The sequence below is a fragment of the Leuresthes tenuis genome, unplaced genomic scaffold (genome assembly GCF_036924035.1).
Source record: "Leuresthes tenuis unplaced genomic scaffold, fLeuTen1.0.hap1 SCAF_7, whole genome shotgun sequence".
NCBI classification, from domain to species: domain Eukaryota; kingdom Metazoa; phylum Chordata; class Actinopteri; order Atheriniformes; family Atherinopsidae; genus Leuresthes; species Leuresthes tenuis.
The window spans coordinates 20,842,362-20,861,563 of NW_027325361.1; the positions used below are offsets into that span (position 1 = coordinate 20,842,362).

Sequence of the window (19,202 nt, forward strand, 5' to 3'; positions counted from 1 at the left end):
GTGTAATGAAAGTAAACAATTCCCTCAACTGTAAACAGAATGAAGAAGATATAAATCAGGAAAATTGCAGGTCAATGAATGTAATAAATTCAGGTATTTTATCGCGAGCTATCTGAGAATTACACATTACAGTGTATTGTATTTATTTGACATTAACAATTAAATTTTCATTCACAAGCCCATTTCCATAACTATCAATTAAAAAAAAAACAGAAAGATAGAGCAAAAGTGAATATCCTTTGAAGGACAGACTTATTTGAAAGTAACTTAAAACTTTATTCATTTTCATTCAGATGGATTTTTTGTTGATGTTACATCATAAAAAGGCTGATCTTACAAATATTTGTCCATTCAAATATTCATACGTATCATATTTGACTCCTCAATTTCTCCTAGACAGAACACAGATTGGTAAACTAAGTCTAACACGTAAAGTTCACCTCTCATCCATGTACTCCCCCTGTTTTTTGTCTTCTGTGCTGCAGAGGAGCCTATCTATGTAAACCATCGTCGGTCGTTGCCGCAGGACGACAAGCTGAAGACATCCCCCTCCAACCCGAACCTGCGGGCCCCGAGTCCGGCCATGAGGTACGATGAAGGCCAGCGGAGATCCCATTGCTGAGGAAGTCTTAGCCCCCCCTTATCAATACTACCATTCCTCGTGTCCGGATGTACCAGCAATACCGTCTACTGCTAAAGCTTTTTTCTAATAGCATATTTAAATTCTATTTGATACCTTTTGTACACGTTTGAGGTTGTGACTGCAGCTTGTATTTCATGCGCTTTTCTCCCCAGTTCGTTATAAATCCAGAGAAGTTGCTGCAATTAACCACTAGATGGCGCATGGAGATTTTGTGAAGAATTATATCCATAAACGTTTGTTTTGATTTTTTTTTAAATTTCGGATGAGCTAATTTACGACGAAGTTGTAAATCACCTCTGCGTGATAAACAAGCACAACTAATAGCTATTTCTGTGGTGAACCATGACTGTCACATAAGACTGAAATATAAATGTTTTTGCAATCGATTGTGTGCCTGTTGTTGGACAGCACAGTGTTTGGTGCATATCTTGTTTATTGAATGTAGCGTTTTAAATATCTGACGAACTCACATTAAAACAAATCACACTTTCGCCAGAAGAGAGCGTATCATTTCCCCGTCAGATCTGATTGGCTGTGCCGAGGTGAGTGTTTTTTTCAAAGAAAGGTACGGTCAATGGTCACGTGACGAGGCGCTGCCTTTCGCCAAGAGCTGGATGTTCCCAGCAGGAATTAGGTGCGGAGTGAGCGTTACAGGTGGAGCGGAGTGGGCGCCGAGACGGATCCGAAACGAGCCTGACGGAGTCAAGTTGAGCGCTTTCCCACGTAGATCCTGACACCTCCCGGTAAGTCTGATCCGGGAAGCGAGCCGCCTGGGTGACTTTTACTGACTTGTTTATGTGGGCAGGTTGATCCCACACGGGTGTTGTTTTCCCTCGGTGCCCGGGCTATAGGTGGGAATTAGACGGAGGTCTATAGATTCCCTGACTTGTTTAAAGATTATGGGATATCCTAATCTAATAATAGTAGTAGGGGAGCTAGAGTAAGCAGTAGTAGAATATGCCTGGAAACACTCGCACCGCAGCAGATTGTGTTTCACTGGGAGAGAGGCTCAAACTTGGAGGGGTCGCAGGGTCAGCACACTTACAGGAGCGAGCGAGTGTGGGTGGATCACAGGTCAAATTGTGCTTACTGAACTTAAGAAACTCAGCTGAAATCCCACCAGTTTCTAAGATCTAAATGCAATGCATATCCTGAAAAAGTTTGTCATTTGTGTTTTAAAGTTTAAAGTTTTAAATCATTTGTGGAATCTTAATTTTCTCTAAACGCAGACGGTCCTGAAAATCCACTCACAGCTGCAGCTTTCTAAGAAGAAATATCATCATGGCTCATTTCAACTTAATGCTATTGGGTGGAATGATATCTTGAAGCGCATACAGGCTGGAAGAGCATAGTATCGATGGTGCGATGAGTAGCACATGGTGCATGTATCTGGCTGAGAGTGCAGACCAAACAATAAATGCACTTTTTGATTGCCTAATTGTTGCTGTCACCCTGCAGCTCTGGGGGCTTATGGTAACTTGTGGAGGCAGAGCTGCACACACCAGCACCTCAGATAAAACACAGACATCCTGTGGTCAAAGCTGGAAAGGATGCATACAACTTGATGGGTTAGTTTGATACCACAAAACAATCAGAAATGGCCTCTGAGAGTTGTCGACTAGACAGGCTTACTAAAAATCAGATTGTAAAATAGGCTTATACAGCTTTGACTCTAACGTCACATGTTAGAGTGCGTATATGCAGTTGTTGAAAGAGCTGAATTCATGAATCCGAGTTATACTTTTGAGAAGAGAACAAGGTAATAAGGAGTTTTACTACATTTACTTTAAATGAGTCAGAACATGTTCTGCTGACTGATGATTGCAACTTACTGCATGTGCACCCTCCATAATTATCCTGACTTTTCTCCTTTTTTTTTTTCTTCCAATACACGTGAACTCAGTTGGTTGTTTGTGGCGGATTCGAAGCAGCTATTTCTGTTGTCATCATTTTAAACCCCAGCCCTTTTCTAGCTTTGCAACTCTCTCATAAATGTAATCACTATCTTTATAAAGCGAACATCTCTGAGTTTTGGACTATCGGTATGTGGAAGATTCAAGGACAAAGTATTCAAGGACAAGCTTAGATTCTAGGAATTATTTTTGGTATTTTCTAACTTTTTATAGAATCATGGATGAAGCCAAAACATAATCTAAAAATCTGTGGCTTTCCTGCTCAACCCCGTCCAAGCTGGATAAAGCAGCTGGCAGTTTTAGAGCCAAAAAATAAATTTCATAACTTGTTTTTATTTGTGTTTGAGACCAAAGTGTTGAACTATTTTTTTCTTTTTCTTTTTTTTTTTCGTTTTGTTTTGGGTGGTTCTCCTCTGTCAGTGATCATTACAAGAAGTATACGTAGTGGTGTTCATGTTTTCCCCTCGGTGTAACAGGTCCTGCTGAGACTTGCTTGAGTGTGTGTTTTCACGAGTGTATTTTACACTTCACCAGACTTGTCTCATCAATGACAAGTCATTTGTCAGGGAGGAGGTGAGGATCTCATTAAACAGGTTATCTCCTTCATTGTACGGCTTGCTTGTCGTCTTTTATGACTGTTAGTTGTCTGATGGCTTAGCTGTAATGATAATACGCTTGAAGTCTGTACACAAAGCATGTTTTTAAAGTATTGTTTCCAGCTAGATACAGTTCCCCTTCTCATCACAACAAAAGGTGGCAAGTGACTGTCATTAGGATTTTTTTTTTAGCAAATGTGAGCTTACGAAAATAAAAAACCAGCTGTGAATTGGGGTGTGTTTTCCAGTGAATGTTTCGCAACACAGTCTGCGACACACAGTGTCAGAGGTGAACACCCACCCACCCACTGCAGGTTTCCTGTTTAGGACCCCGTGATGGAACACTGTATCAGAGCCAGTTCGCCAGCCGGCCTGCCAGAGGACAGCAGTGTTAAAGCTGGCAGTCTGACAAAGAGACAGGCAGGACGGAGAGGCAAAAAAAGCAAGTGACTCAACCAGCGTCAGACCTGTTGAACGGTTTTTCTGCCGTACAGATAAATCAGTTACAGCCTCGCCTGTGCAGTACAGTACAGTGCAGCCGTACATATCAGGACATCAGACTTTAAAGCCTCTGTTTACATGGCTCACTCCAGCTGTTTGACTGTTTGCACAGGTTTTTTTTTGTTTTTTTTTAAATTCTGTTTGTTTTGGATGTGCTATGACTCACTGGGATGACAAGAAAAAGCATGCATGTCTGTGCACGTCTGTGGAGTTTTAGTTTGCACACAGCACACAGTTGTACCGATTACTACTGTAGACATGGTAGAGGCTCCTCACTGGCTATAAATATCTCCATTCTTCGAGTGGTCGGAGTGTGTGCAGAAACTGCTGCAGCGCCTCTTCAGCTACCGGTTCATGCGCAGCTTTTGAACGCACAGTGTTCATGTTGCGCTGCTTGATGGATGAAGAACCCACCAGCAGTGACAGTTGACTTACACACAAACTGACATTTAGATCTAGATGATCAGATATGTAAAGAAGCTGTTTTGTTGTTTGATCTGGTTTTGGAGAAGTTCACTCTCGCATTCAAACCGATGCTTGAAATTTCACTTTTGAAGTGTCAGTTATACGCGGGTGCTGTGATATTTTGTTCAAAATATCTCGATCATTAACACTTTTTTTCTTTTTTCTTTTTAGAATAGCTGGTGATGTGCTGTATCAACTTAGACTGAGAGAACATCAAGTTCTTGTAGGCTGCTCTGAGTTTAACGACGGGCCCTTCAGCAGGTTTTGCTGGCTGTACTGGAATCAGCATTCATCCCCTATAAACAATAGACACAAACAGATTTTACACCTGTCTTCCATAACACTCCCTTTGAGTCAGAGCCTCGGAGAGCACACCTAACGTGATGGTGGATGTTTTGGTGACTGAGGTGTCAAAGAAACAAAGTGATTCAACATGAAAGAGAGAACAAAGAGACTTTAGCGGTGAGAAATAAATAATTCACAATGTAGGATATACTGTAAAAGAAAAATGTTAGAGCAACTCTGTCCAGTTCCACCATCCTTTATTAATGGCTCGCTAAGATTAATAAAGGGGTGCTATTAATAGCTCAATAACATTAATAACTCACTTTTCAATATGCCATCAGGTATTAAGATATTAATCCTTGTAAGCTTTTAAGTCCTGCAAAGCTGTTGAGCCTTGTTCCATAAGGTAAAGGGTCAAATAGGGCATAGGTGGGTCCTTCCTGAACAACAAGTAAACACAAAGTAAAGGGGGGAGGTTTTATTCCATCCAAACAAATGCATCACACAAACTAGGGATCGGAACCTGACAATATGAAAGTAGAATTTGAAAAGAAATGCTTTGGCCTGAATGGTCTTTGTGCCTGAGATGATTTTTCCTATAAAATACATTCACTTTGCAGTGGTTAGAAACTCTAAAAGTGGCATCCATGCCTGCTTCCTCAGTGAAAAATCCAGAATCTGTCATTATACATTTTTTTTATTTAATTCTAATACTGTTGGCCAGGTGTTTCCTACAAGATTTCCACTGTGTTTGCACCGCACAGAGGGCAGAGTTTCCACATCATGCTCATGTAAGTTATTTGTTAGACCAGGATAAGCTTCCAAGCTATTTAATCAGTACAGTGAAGGTATAACATGGAAAAAGCAACAGTGACCAATAACTGCATGAAATTGTTCGAAATGCTGTCTGTCATATAGCTTTTGGTGATGAACTTACAGAAAATGTAACAAAGCTTTGCAACTTTTCTTTTGTCTTTGGAAACTTACCATTTTTTCCAAATCTGTTGGCTAGAGGCACCTTTTTTAGGGATAAAGTTGTGTGATACATGACCTGCGCCAAGCAACAGACAAATAAATGTGGCCACTAGTTGGTGGAAACGGTGAAGAATTCAGCCGTGAACAGCCATCCCTTTCCCTTGAGAAGCTGGAATACATGATCACGCGTGACAAGAAAGTTAATGTTGTCGACCAGACACACAACTTCAACTGTAATTCAGAAGTTTAAAAATGTTTTATTGCAACAATGAAGTTGACAAGGATAAGCAAAATTATGGTTTACAATACAGGTGCATCAAATGAGAAAAAAATGTAACGTTTAATTACATGTAAGTCAGAAACAAAATGATCGAAATGATGTAATCCTCTGAATCATAATTCAACTAATGTCTGGTAATAGTAGTGGATGGGTGCCTCTGTAGAGGGTTGGTACCTGACTGAAGTGTAGGTTTAACATGTCAGTGCTGTGTTTTCAGGCAATGTTCATTCATAAATCATAAAGTAACATTAGAGCCACATTGTAAAGGCAGTCCCTTGTGTGTGGCTCGTGACTTGTACAATCTTAAGCTGTGCGTCTCTCGCTTGTTTTCATGTGCACGTGTCCGTGCATGAGCTTAACCCTGGACAAACAGAAGAGGTGAAAAGGGGGAATGGCTGCTGCATGCTTTCTTATTATTGCAGCCATTCCTACCTGTCTGCACTGTTTGGAGCTATATGTCAAAAACAACTTGCAGTTATTCTGTTCATCGCTGGCGCGCAACCTCTCAACAGCCCGGGGGGGAAAAAAAGCATGCAAAACATTGCTGCTCTGACAACCGTTGAGAAGTCGTATGCGTGCAGCAGCTCATCCCTAATGTAAAAAAACAACAAGGTGGGAAAATGGTAGTTGGTTGCAAAATGTATGTTCAAACCTGAGGTCGTTCACAAGCACCTGAGAACGAGCACCACGCTGTGTCTCGAGAAAATCTGGAGGCTGTCATTTTGGTTTCTGTCAACAGGTGAGGACTCTGCGGTGTTTCAAAGCAAGTATCTCTGTAAAATGTGCTGTATATTTTCCACTGGGAGACAAAAATCGAAAGAACGGTTGCAAAGCAGCCGTGCTGCTGCTTCTGAGCCCACTGCACAAATAGTGTTTTTTTTTTTTTTTTTTTTTTTTTCAAAAAACTTGTGAGTCCGCTTTCTTGTAAGCTGTGTGTGTTATTCTGAGATAAAACACCTTAATGAATTTTGAATGAGGCGGGGCTGCTCGGTTAGTCAAAACAGACCCAAACTTACCAAAAGATGTGGTTCACGCTCAATTCTGTGTGAGTCGCTGAGCAACTGAATGACAGCGATCAGCATGCATTGCCAGACCTGAGCTGAACCCCTCTGCTGCTTGAACCCCGCTGAGCCCAGAGGAAGCCGGCTCTTATCAGCGAGGAGGACAGGATACTGAGAGTGGGGGAGGAGGAGAGAGTGGGGGCTGGTGGTATGACAGACTGTAGATTTTCACTTTGCATCAGCTTCCTTTGTGAAGTTTACTGTTATGACTTGTCATACCTATAGCTGTAAGCAACTAGACTTGTATGGAACAACAAGTTATAGTTATATATGTGTGTGTGTGTTTGACTCAGAATCAGCAAGCAGATCATTTTCATTTAAGACTTTCTTATAATGCTTTTTTTCTCCTTTCATTACTCTCATTATCTCCTGCAAAGGTTTTGATCATTCTGGTTTGATCTTTGCCCAGACTGCTGTAGCTCCTGCTGTAGCTCCTACGGTAAATCACATCCTTTTCATATTTTCATAGCTCAGTTCATCTCAAGTCGCCCCTTTGTCACAATCTTGCAGTTGAAGTAAGGACAAAGCAGCATCCATTTTTCAGTCACTGAAAAGCAGGGTTATCAAATCTTAATATATGCCTGCATAATGATTATTCATCAATCTTAAAGTAATAAATTAGAAAGAAATGTATTGGATGGATGAGGCAGATCGGCTGCCATTTCCATTTCAGTTCATGGGGATTGATTTGCAAGTTCAATAACAAAGTCTTTCTGTTTCATTGGTGTCTGATTATTTCATAGATGTTCTCATATCTTTCCCAGAACCATGGAAATTATCTCCTCCAGCATCCCTCACCACTAGCCGGGCAGTATGGCTCCTGCTCCTCCTTCCAGAGAGGACACCAGCAGCTCATTAACACTGCGCTGGAGGCTAATACCGACATAGATACCCACCAACTTCAAACTGAAGCGGCCTGAGCTGCACTCTACATTTCTGATTAAACGTCTGGATAAATCGGATATCAGAGGGTCTCGTTTAACTAACAAGGATTGTGCCAGAGCGGCACATGTCTAACGGCATATGGACTGACACTTTATACCATGTTCTGTCCCTGATTTGGTACTTTGGTGGCGGAGCTGGACTGTGCAGCTCTTCCACTCTTAGACAAAGCTGGACTCTGAGCCATGTCTCTTCTGTTAGCCCTAAGCATCATCTGTGGATTGATGCTCCATGTTTGTATTAGTGCACTCAACTCTCCCTGCTGTGTCCCCCGGAACACCGTCCCTTACCAGAGTAAGTCACAAATTCTCTCAGATTCTTAAGGCATTCTTGTGCTGGCCGCATATATATCAGAAGTTGCAGTGGCTTGACATCCTGTATTTATTTGAATATTCTATCCATGATATATGATCAAGTAGTGCAACTTTAGCTGTTTTATTTTTTTTTCCAGCGAGCAGGGACAAGTTTATCATTTTCTTCGTGAAGTGGCATTTTGCTTTGTGCTGTGGGAGCATTTTTTCAGCAGCATGCAGTCTGTCGCAGGGGGAGAAAGCAAATCACAGTGCAGTAATGCAGATTTTTCTGGGCAGATGACCTTAAATTGTTCAGAGAAGATGGAATCTTCAACTACTCAACTATGCTGATAAGAGATGACCTGGGTGTGTTGCTGCTGGGGGCAAGAGAGGCCATCTATGCTCTGGATATCAACAACATCTCAGTCAGAAAGGCTGCGGTAAGAACTTGTGTCATTCAAGGATATCTCTGAGCTAAAGTTGCAGGTTTCCTTATCGGCAAACTCTCGTTTAAAGCTGTCATAACACAACTGTCTGCAGAGCTGTTAGATTATCTCACATGTACTGTTTGATGAGGTAGCTGTAAAGTTGAACCTTCGTTGAACTTATATATTTATTTATGTTTTACATCAGTGGTTAAACCGGTTGATTGAATAATCAATGAGCTATTCAAGGCTGGACTTGACAGGGCCAGACACACGAGCAGTGGTTTCAAACTTTTGTAGCTAATGACTTCTTAGATTTAAGTCGGGTTATGCTGGCATGGATGAGAATAACTGACAGATCAAAAGATTTTTCTTTCCTTTTCCTGTCTGATCTAAAGAGTTAAAGAGGTACATTTTTTTCTGCTTTTAATCATTTATGACCCCTTAAGTTTGCAGTTGAGCAAAACCAGTCAGCCAGAGCAAATTGAGATAGTAATAGTCAATTAAAAACTTCATAGGAAAAAGAAAAGGTTTGAATAACAAAACCTAAAGATATGGTGTAAATGGCAGTTCTCCATGCTGCATTCAGCCCTTCTGACTGCTTTCAGATCTGTTGGCAAACAGTTCCGGCCGCAACGCCAAAAATAATTTGGTCTTGTGTTTTAACATAAAAGACTTGAGCCAGGGGACCTGAGTGGCCGTGCTGGTTCATGCATCATAAGCATGACACTAAGGAAGCAATAACATCAAAGTAACTAATCGTAGAATGTGTGAAAAGTTTTGGTCACCCTTACTGCTTGCAATGGAATTAAGAGGGTAAGCAGCAGCCAGCTGCACTTTCAAATTCACTTTATCAATTGATCACCAGCAAGGGTGAGCACCTCTATAAAAGCAGAAGTTAGTTTGCTGCTCTGGTGCATTCAGGTTAACATTCGAGTCCATCATTCCACAGTGAAAAAGAAGTGGAAAATTTTTAAGACAGCTGTCATTCTTCCCAGGTGTGGACAGTGCAATGCTCAGAGAACCTGCAACAATCCCAGGAGCTACGTCTCAGTATACAGGCCTCAGGTAGCATGTACAGTTAGAAAAAGGCCAAACAATTATGGCTTATTTGGAAAGATTGGCAGGAGAATACAGAAGAAGAGTGCTTAAAAGTAGTTTATAAGCTGTTGAATCAAGGGATGTTTTTCACACACTGCATCTGCATTTTGTCTTAGTTTTTGTGTAATGAATAGTGACTCAGTGTGATATGTCTTGTGTTGTTGTTCATATGAGGTTGTAAATGCCTCATTTTAAGACTCGGTAAAGAGGAGGTGATTTTTTTTAAAAGTCCTGATAAGTAAAAACCTGAGAAATGAAAGACCTTGGAATGATTTGTAGACAGGAAAATGATTTCAAAGTAAACAGGAGCTAAAATAGAGTGTTTGAGAGGGTGAGAGCATGAAAGCAGCATGTGAAAAGTTTCTTTCATTATTCAATTCTATTAAGAAGACTCTCACTCATTGGGGGCTTCTATGAAGCCAATGCCACAAATGATTTTATTCTTTTATCATTCACATGGGATGTATTTCGGCCAAGCCATTATGTTTTGTCTTATACAATAGCATGACGACGCTCAGCTAGTGTGCATTGACAGCTCTTTATGTTAGACAAATATAATAGTACTGTGAGGTTGCACCGCCATCCCAGCGTGCTTTGGCAAGACACTTTCCTTGTGTTGTTGCAGGTGTATTGGCGAGTTACAGAGGAGAAGCAGAAGGAGTGCACATACAAGGGGAAACATGCTGAGGTTTGTGTAATGTCTTTCAAAACAGAGCTCGCATACAGTAACTTTTACATCTCGGGGGAGGATAACGCCTAAAAGAAATGACCTCTGAATGAAAACACTTTACTCCTCCAGGCAATTTCTCTCTGTACATTTGTAAATCATTTATGGGGGAGTGAGTTTTTTTTTCCTGCAGAGAATCCCCTTTGAAGTGCTTTGCCTATAGCTATGTAGTGAATGTCCAAATAAAGGCATGAGAGGAAAAAGCATGTGCACATCCTTGACCTTTTGGCCAGCAGCTCAGTTTTGGGCAGCTTGTGCTGTCACCATGTGTGTGTGGCATGTCTGTGAACCAACAAAACCCTGACCTCGGCATTCTCTCTGCTGATTCTTTTTGCAGGTGGAATGCCGCAACTACATTCGAACCCTGCACAGTGTAAATAGTACGACAGTTTACGTGTGTGGCACAAATGCTTTTAGTCCGACCTGTGATTATATGGTAAGTACACTATGGATTATCGGGTTAGTGGTTCGTTTTTCATCTTTCTCTTGTTATGGAAACATTCATTCCACTTAAATTAAAGGTGGTCGGGCTCGTTTATGAGTTTTTACATGTTCAAAGATTAGAGCTGATTTGAACTCATATCATTCTTATTGCCAACAAAGCACATGAAAGAAAACTGAACTGCCTATGCTTGTCCACCTCTCTAGACTTCCTTAAATCACCCATGCTGACTTTTGAAAAGGCCCCTTGATTCATCCTGACGACATAAATCGCAAAAATACTTAAAAGTATATTTTTAAAGATTTTTTTCTTTGGAAAAAAAATAAAAAAGTTAGATGATTGTATAAAACAGCTAAAGTTCTTTGCAAATGTCACTCAAACATGAGCAAATAGACATTTCAGGGAGGCTGCTTTAATTTGCACATAGATACGCAGTAAATATTTACAGCAGTTGTACAAGGTAGATGGGACTGACTTAAAATAACTGCAGTAACTGTGTTTATTGTAATTAAGTAGCATCACCCAGCGTAATGGCATGACTTCACTCACACAGTCTATTTGTATCCCTGTGTGAAACTTTGTGGTATGTACAAGTGCAATCCTGAACCAGAATACTTGCTAAGTTTGTAGAATTGACTGAATTGGTCTTCCTCTTGAGAGTTGTTGGCAATAAGAAAACTGTAGAATATCAACTTACTTGCTGTAATAATAAGGATTAAATACTGTTATTAATTGACAGAAATGATGCTGCTGCTTACACACCACTGTGTACTTTTTCTCCCCTTTCCCTAAAGCAAATAAGAGACGATATAATTTATCCCCACATGTATCATTAGTTAAATTCTCCCACCTTATGCAAGTTTTGATTGAAATTTGATGATTAAAAACATAGTTAAAGTCTATTAAATGAATGTCTGTGTGGCGCATGGATCAAGTTTATTTAGGCAGAAACTCAAATATCTGAAAATTGAAAACTGTTAACTGCACAGAGAGTTAAATGGTTCCAATCTGAACCTGCAGATCCAAAAATATTTTCACTCATTCTTTTAAATAAACGGGTGAAAGCCTCTATCAATATCAGTTTGTTATTCATGGAAGATTAATTTATTTGCTTAACCTTTTTATAGGAGAAGAATTAATTACTGTAAATGTTAGATGAATTCTCCAAGTGAAAGGACTGCCACAGAGTAATTTAATCTGCAAGGAAATTGTTGGGGCCTGATAAATGGATACAACCTGATTCCAAATAAAGTTGGGATGCTGTGTAAAATGGACTTCGGCAGTCTGAAATTTGTGGAGCAGTTTCAGAATAATGTTTCTCAATGTAAAATTGTAAAAAAAAACAAAAAAACTTTTAATATTACATCATCTACAGTGTCATTACGTCTGGAGACATTTCTATGTACAAGGGACATGGTAGAACATTTATGTTGGATTCCTGTGATGTTCAGGCCCCCAGGCAGCACTGCATTAAAAACAGCCATGATTCGGTCATGGATACCAATGCCTGGGCTCAGGAACGCTTCCAGAAGCAGGTTAAAGCTCTCATGGGAAGATGAGGCAAAGTGGAAGACTGTTCTGTGGTCAGATATATCTAAATTTAATCACATTTTTGGAAATCATGAACACAGCATCCTCCAGACTAAAGAAGAGAGGCACCACCCAGCTTGTTCTTGGTGTTCAGGTAGAAAGCCTGTATCTCTGATGGTATAAGAGTGCCTAAGTGCCTATGGAGCTTGCACATCTGTAAAGGCACCATCAATGCTGAAAGGGACATAAAGGTTTTAGAGCAACATATGCTCCCTTCCAGACAACGTCTTTTTCAAGGAAGTCTTTGCATATTTCAGCAAGTCAATGCTACATTGAACACTGAATCTGTCCATAGTGAAACAGTGGGCTGGCATTCCTCTCCCAAAGTATGTATAACCCTAGTTCCATCAAATAGTCAAAAGAAAGAAAGAACTGTCATCTACACCTACACATCTTGAAAAAGTGCATTAAAGTACTATTTTAATTTATTCTTATTACATTGTTTCATGGAGGCTGTATTGCATATTTAATTTTAGTATAATAATTTGTGGCCGCAAGGAATTGAAGCATGAAATTCTCTCGTCTCTGAAAGGATGGTCCAGGGATTCCTGTTCTAAAGGAGACACTAACAGAAACCGTTCAACTCCTTTTCTTCAACATTCAGAGAATTCAATCAGCTCTTACTATTTCAGGTTCATTTTACTCAGTTAAAAACCTTGCCAAAGCAAGAAATTTAGTGCAAGAGTAGAACGGCAAACTGCATTTCATCGTGTTAGGGTTTCAGTTGAAGCATGTATGCATAAATGTCACAGTAATCTATGAGCATTGGGTAAAAATGTGGCTGAGTTTGCTGTTGGAGATCAGTCAAAAACTTTTACGTTTTCATAACTACTGACTGTCTCCTCTTTCACCTTCAGTGTTTAAATAAAACAGCACCATTTTCCATCTTTGCCTTTCATTCAACAACTTTTTCTTTCCTCCCTATTGTTTTCCGGCAGACGTTTGTTAATGGCCAGCTGACGCTGAAGGGAAAGCCAGAGGAGGGAAAGGGGAAGTGTCCTTTTGATCCCTTTCAGAGATACTCCTCCCTCATGGTTGGTGAGTGTCTGAGTCTGTTTTGCTATCAAAGCCCATGAAACTGCTGAATGTTCAAAGTGAATCAAGAGAGGAGATGTGCACATTTCACTTGGCACCAGTGCTTCAGATGCACAACAGACATCACCTCATGTAATGCTAATGCTACCTGCTCTCTCTTCATGCACTGCATACTAATTAGCTAAAAAAAAAACACAACACATTTATTTAGTCCCTTAGTAGGCTTATAAATGCATTATTGTTCCAACTTAAAAATGAATAATGGCTTTTCAGGAATGTTTACTCCTCTATTGTTCCTGCCCAACAGGAAATGACCTGTACTCAGCTACATCCATCAATTTCTTGGGCTCTGAGCCTGTGATTCTGCGCAGCTCGAACTTGGCTCTTCGCACTGAGTTTAAGAGCTCCTGGCTCAATGGTGAGTTCCTCTCCTGCAAACTGTGCATTTATGTTCTGTAGAATAATACACATACGTTAGTGTTTAATCCCTAACAGTGCTTTTTCTTTGCTTGTTCTCAGTCTTTATTTGACATTGTGTGATTTTAGAGCCAAACTTCATCTACATGGACTTTGTTGGGGAGAGTTTTGATAGTCCTGACGGGGACGATGATAAAGTGTACTTGTTCTTCAGTGAGAATGCCATGGAATACGACTTCTATAGCAAAGTGGCAGTGTCGCGGGTGGCTCGTGTCTGCAAGGTATGATGAAATACAGATTTTTAAAAAAAGAGTTTGTGCAAGAACTTTGGCCTGTCTGACACAGGTCTGGTGGTTGTAAAAGGGAAGATGTGCTCGACACAGTGTGTTTCTGTCTGTGTGTTTAGGGAGATATGGGCGGCCAGCGGACACTGCAGAGGAAATGGACGTCGTTCCTGAAAGCTCGTCTGGATTGTTCCTTCTCTGAACCCAGCCTGCCCCCCATTGTCCAGGATGTCTTCCTGCTGAAGCACAAAGACTGGAGGAAGAGTATCTTCTATGCCGTCTTCACCCCGCAGTCGTAAGTGTTAATTAGTCAATCCTGTGGTCAGAGGAGGCATTGACTTTGGTTAATGTGGGCATCCTGAGCTGTCAGACTGAAGAGTGCTTGTAATGTAACATTACATAATCGGCTAAAAAAAACTCCACCTTTATGTTGTTTTAAGTTTCATCTCTCCAGCAGATATTGTTGTATTTGAGTGATTAATTTGCAACCGCTTGCATTTGCTTGAATAGGCGTGTTGCTTTGTTTGTAGGAGCTCGCCCCAGGTATCTGCAGTGTGTGCATACAGAGTGTCTGATATTCAAGATATTTTCAATGAGGGAAAGTTCAAGACACCTGTTGCCGTGGAGATGTCCCATGTGAAGTGGGTGATGTTCACCGGTGAGGTACCTGTCCCCAGACCAGGAGCGGTGAGTTTATAGAGTTTGTTGTTGACAGAAGTGGGAAATGGAAAAAAAAGTCCCAAACACATTAAAAAACATTCAAAAGAAAAGTAAACTGTAGTTATGTATTTGCAGTGCATCAACAACGTAGCACGTAAATTGGGGATGAATCGCTCTCTGGACCTTCCTGACAAAACTCTTCAGTTCATCAGAGACCGTCCCCTGATGGACGAGGCTGTTCGTCCGCTGACGGGCGCGCCTCTGCTGGTCAAAAGTGGAGCCCTGCTGACGCGGATCGTGGTGGACAGCGTGTTGGCTCTGGATGGACAGAGATATGACGTCATGTTCATTGGCACTGGTAAAGTGGATGATGCATGAGTTCTACAGAAAAGAAAACAGAGCACTGAAGATGCTGAAACTCTCAGAAACAAGCCTCTTGGCTTTGTTTCTGTGCTGATCTTCAAGCTCCTGAAATATTAGTTTTGAATATGAAGTATTTTCCTGTAATGTTACAACATTAAAACAATGCAACTAACAACATAAACATCAGTCAAAGTAAAATAAAGATATGTCTGATGTTCATCCTAAAGTTGCTAAACTCTACTGATGTAGATAGAAATACATGACATGGCTCTTTTTTCAACTCATCTTTGTATCTTTTTTGATTTGCTGACTGATGCTCTTTTTTGATGCGTAATATGCATATTTGTGTGTGTGTGTGTGTGTATACTGTACTTATTCTGAGTGTTCTTTTTCTGTCCATAATAGAAAATGGTTATGTTCAAAAGGCTGTCAACTTTGCTGGAGAAATGTTCATCATTGAGGAGATTCAGGTGTTTGAAAACCCTGAGCCAATCAGCATCGTGCGCCTCTCATCTAGCAAGGTAATGATAGGTCCTTTATACAGAGGTCAGCCACAACAGTAAGACCACCTGTCCAGTGCTGTGCATCTCCCACTCACTGATCAGTTCACCTAAGGGGTTTTCCTGTGTTGTCTGGCACTAGGACAGCGGATCCTTTGGGTCCTGGTGGATGTTTGGTGGTGGGTCTGTGGATCCAGCTTGTTCTGAGCCATCCCAGAGATTTTTATGCAGTGTAGTAGGGTCCATTGTTATACTGGTGGAGTATGGTCTGTAACCTTGTTTAGATGGATGGGAAGTGCTAAAGTAACATGTACAATAGATGACAACGGTACTCTGCACTGTAACGACCATTTGACTGAACACTTGGTTTATTGTTGTGGTTGATCTGTGTAACTTTGATTGATCTTTAACCTGCATTTTTCTTTTAATATGATTCTTTCTGAGTGTATTTTTTGTTTGAAATAAGAGACTTCAGGTATAATAAAGATTCAACACTTTTGGTTTGTTTGTTTGTTTGTATCTGTGTGTGCAATCATAGGGCCAACTGTATGCTGGTTCAGAGCTTGGTGCCATCCAGATGCCGGTCAGTAACTGCGGCCGCTATAAGGCTTGTGTGGAATGTATCCTGTCCAGGGATCCTTACTGTGCCTGGGACCCCTCCTCTGTGCTCTGCTCCGCGGTTCACAGCTTGTCACCCTCTTCAAAAACTGCAATGCAGAGTCTTAAAGAGGGAGATGTGTCACAGTGTCCTCTGCCAGGTGCACTCATTTGCACTGTGTTGCTAAATGCAGTACTGGAAAGACATTTTGAACGAGTACCAGCAGCTCTACGTGCATGAAGCTGGATTAACCTTGTGTTTGTGTGTTTGCATTTTAGATCCAGTAGCAGCTGTCGACTTTGTCCTAGTTCCAGGGAACAACATTCAGCTGCCCTGCCAGCCTCACTCCAACCTGGCGCAGATCTACTGGCGATTCTCTGACCAGCCGCTTCACTCTAACAACAAGTGCAACATCTACAGCGGAGGCCTACTTATCCTGAATGTGTCTGAATCAGATGCTGGCTTTTACGCTTGTGACTCAGTAGAGCAGATAAACAGCAGAAGATATAACCGAACTGTGAAGGTTTATAATTTACAGCTCCCACCAGTGGGGGTTAGCCCCACTCCTGGCACCACTGTGACAAAATACTCGGGCTCCATTCACACTCCGAGTACGGCTGCACCATGGTTGGTGCCAGAGGAGGGCAATGAGGACCCTTTGTCTCCTGAGAATCAAAACGACACTGGCAGGGTAAGTCGTCTGGAGGTGGCTGTGGCTCTGCTGTCGTTGCTTTGTTTCTTCCTGATGGGGGTCTTATTTTGGATGTGGTTCCAAGGGCATTGGAAGTGTTTAAAGTTTGCTCAGAGCTCCAGGGACAGTGAGGAGAGAAGGCAGTCAGCAGACTACATGCACATCCAGAACAGAACTTCAGAGATAAAGCTCCTGGGGCCTGAGTCGGGGAGACCTTGCAGTGCCAATAATAATCACTCTGCTGTTGACTTCAAAGGGAATGGGGAACACCACTTTACACCTATGGCCAACATTTCAAGTCTGGACGGTCTAGGATACATACATGATGAGTCAGAGATTTGATGCTGCTGAGGCACAGAATTGCAAAGGCCTGCACCAACGGATTAATTATCCTCCTATAGGTGTACTTTCTCTGGGAGATGGCTATTAAAAATGGCTTCCACATTATAAATTCTTTTGATTGGTGTACTGTTTCCCCTGGCCAATTTCCTACACAGTCACGCTGTCATTTCCATCCCCGAACCAGGCAGCTCGTGTTCACTGCGGTGGGATTTAACTTGGGAGATTTCTCCTCCATAAAATGGTTTAAACATCACGTTTTTTTTTTTTTTATTTGATGTTTTTGTATCATGACAAATTGTAAATACTTTGTGTAACATACTGTGTACAGCCAGCACTGTTTTCTTTTTTTTACATATTTATTTGTGGCAGTTCAGTTTTATTTAATCTTTGAACTGTTAAAAGCTCAGTCTTGTAAATACTGTTGGTAACAACGACTGAGTTAGCAGTTTAACACCCAATTTTGTTGCACATTTCAGTTAATGGATCCTCCAGCTTAATAAAGATACCATTCATTATTCAGCCAGAGTATTTAAGCAGGGTTTGGATGTGGTTATGATGCATAAATAGCCTATGCTACTCTTTTTATTTCCAGTTGGCCGTTCAAAAATGGATATACCTCTGCTTTGAATGCTCTCAAGCATTCAAAAGACACACAAAGCCAGTGTTATACATCTATCCTCCAAAAAATAAGTCTGTTGTATGCCAGTAAATATTGTAAGTTAGGGTGAACTCTTGTAACCAGGGTGTTTTTTTTTAAATTTTATGGTGGGGTACACAGCTACATTTCAAATTCCACGCATACTGTAATTTTCCCATGAAAAAGACCAAGATGTCCTTGGAATGTAGGTGTGTGGGTGTACATTTCAGACAGCGAAGCAGCTGAGGGACTCTGCTCATGTATGGATTTTTGTGTCAACCTTGAGAAAAATAACACTGCCTTGTTCGTGATGGACAAAAAAATGTCAAGAGTGTGACGTGCTTCTAGGTTTCGGTAATGATGTGCTTCTCTTTCACAAAGCTTTATCATTTAAATGAAAGTTGTGAAACTGACAGCTTGTAGTCTTCGTGAATCCAACTGATAGCGGTCTGTAAGGAGGCATAACAGCAGAGCAGGATTTGACACTTAAGAGCTCTTTTATTTTGGTCCAGTTGTAGGAATCTTGTCCTTTTTTTTTTTTCTCCTCCTGTGCTGTCAGCGCTCAGCCGCCCTTGTGTTTTTACCTCAAACAAGTACAGTAGATATGAAACTGGTGAAGCAGCAGTGTGCTCAATTATTCATCAGCACAGCACAGGGAAGTTCTCAGAAACAGAATTAAGGATAAATATTGCTCTAAGGGAATGGAAAATGTAATACCGCCACAGTTGTTGCATAAATCTGTCCTTAGCACGACCATCCAGCTTTAATGCTACATTGTGACAACTGCTTTCAGTGTATTCTTAAAAAAAAGCCACAGGCTTACAGTGAACGGTTCAAGCTTGCTTTTTTTTTTTTTTTTATATAGATGGCCTCTCTCTTGTTGAAGAATCCTGTTTTTCCTCCCAAGATTTAATGAGGTATCTTCTTAGTTTGAGCCGTCTGGAGTTTTCTGTGATGCTCATAGCTTTTCTTCCTTCAATCCCACATTCCGTCTTCAGACATTTCTGAATAAATCAGCCTGACAGCTGCATCTCTTCGCCTGGATGACATGTTCTACAGCAAAAAGGAAGGAGTTTTCTTTCTTTTTTTTTCTTTTTTTTAAAAAAAAGAGAAAACTGAAGTTGGCAGGAATGTCCAGCTGCAACATATGTGCATCCAGAGGTCTGAAACCGCTGAGTTGTCACTTTTAAGTTTGCATTAAAACAGTTTGAAAAGCTGTCGTTCAGTCATGCTGCACAACGTTACGGAGGCTCATCTTGCAACAGTAGTAATAATTTATCGTATAATGAAACCTACTGGAAACTGTACTTTAAAAACTTAACTGCACCCACATTAAAGCTTTGAACTAGATGGTAGGACTGCTGCCAGCTTTTCTGACTAATGCTCTCAAATTCAACCACTGCAATATAATATATGATTAAAAGAGGACAAACACG

At 40.9% G+C, this 19,202-nt stretch overlaps 1 protein-coding gene across 3 annotated transcripts; it reads left to right on the plus strand.

The window, feature by feature from the left end:
* The first annotated feature begins 1,237 nt into the window (after positions 1 to 1,237).
* LOC140312131 (semaphorin-4E) lies at positions 1,238 to 19,200 on the plus strand. 3 transcript variants are annotated; one of them, XM_072389815.1, is made up of 15 exons: positions 1,238 to 1,386; positions 7,484 to 7,955; positions 8,252 to 8,394; positions 10,106 to 10,168; positions 10,545 to 10,643; positions 13,178 to 13,277; positions 13,582 to 13,692; positions 13,821 to 13,972; positions 14,098 to 14,270; positions 14,506 to 14,662; positions 14,771 to 14,993; positions 15,404 to 15,519; positions 16,037 to 16,256; positions 16,375 to 16,787; positions 18,765 to 19,200. In XM_072389815.1, exons 2-15 carry the CDS (start codon positions 7,847 to 7,849, stop codon positions 18,786 to 18,788), a joined length of 2,103 nt encoding a protein of 700 aa, XP_072245916.1. In that variant the 5' UTR covers positions 1,238 to 1,386; positions 7,484 to 7,846; the 3' UTR covers positions 18,789 to 19,200. The 3 variants fall into 3 exon arrangements, with proteins under 3 accessions (XP_072245916.1, XP_072245915.1, XP_072245914.1); XM_072389814.1 differs by lacking the exon at positions 18,765 to 19,200 and having other exon boundaries at positions 7,463 to 7,955; positions 16,375 to 18,278; XM_072389813.1 differs by lacking the exon at positions 18,765 to 19,200 and having other exon boundaries at positions 16,375 to 18,278.
* Positions 19,201 to 19,202: the final 2 nt, after the last annotated feature.

Coding starts and splice junctions, on each gene's coding strand:
- LOC140312131 (XM_072389814.1), top strand. CDS start 7,847: ATGTCTCTTCTGTTAGCCCTAAGCATCATCTGTGGATTGATGCTCCAT. Junction 7,956..8,251: donor GAACACCGTCCCTTACCAGA/GTAAGTCACAAA, acceptor TTTTCTGGGCAG/ATGACCTTAAATTGTTCAGA. Junction 8,395..10,105: donor TCTCAGTCAGAAAGGCTGCG/GTAAGAACTTGT, acceptor GTGTTGTTGCAG/GTGTATTGGCGAGTTACAGA.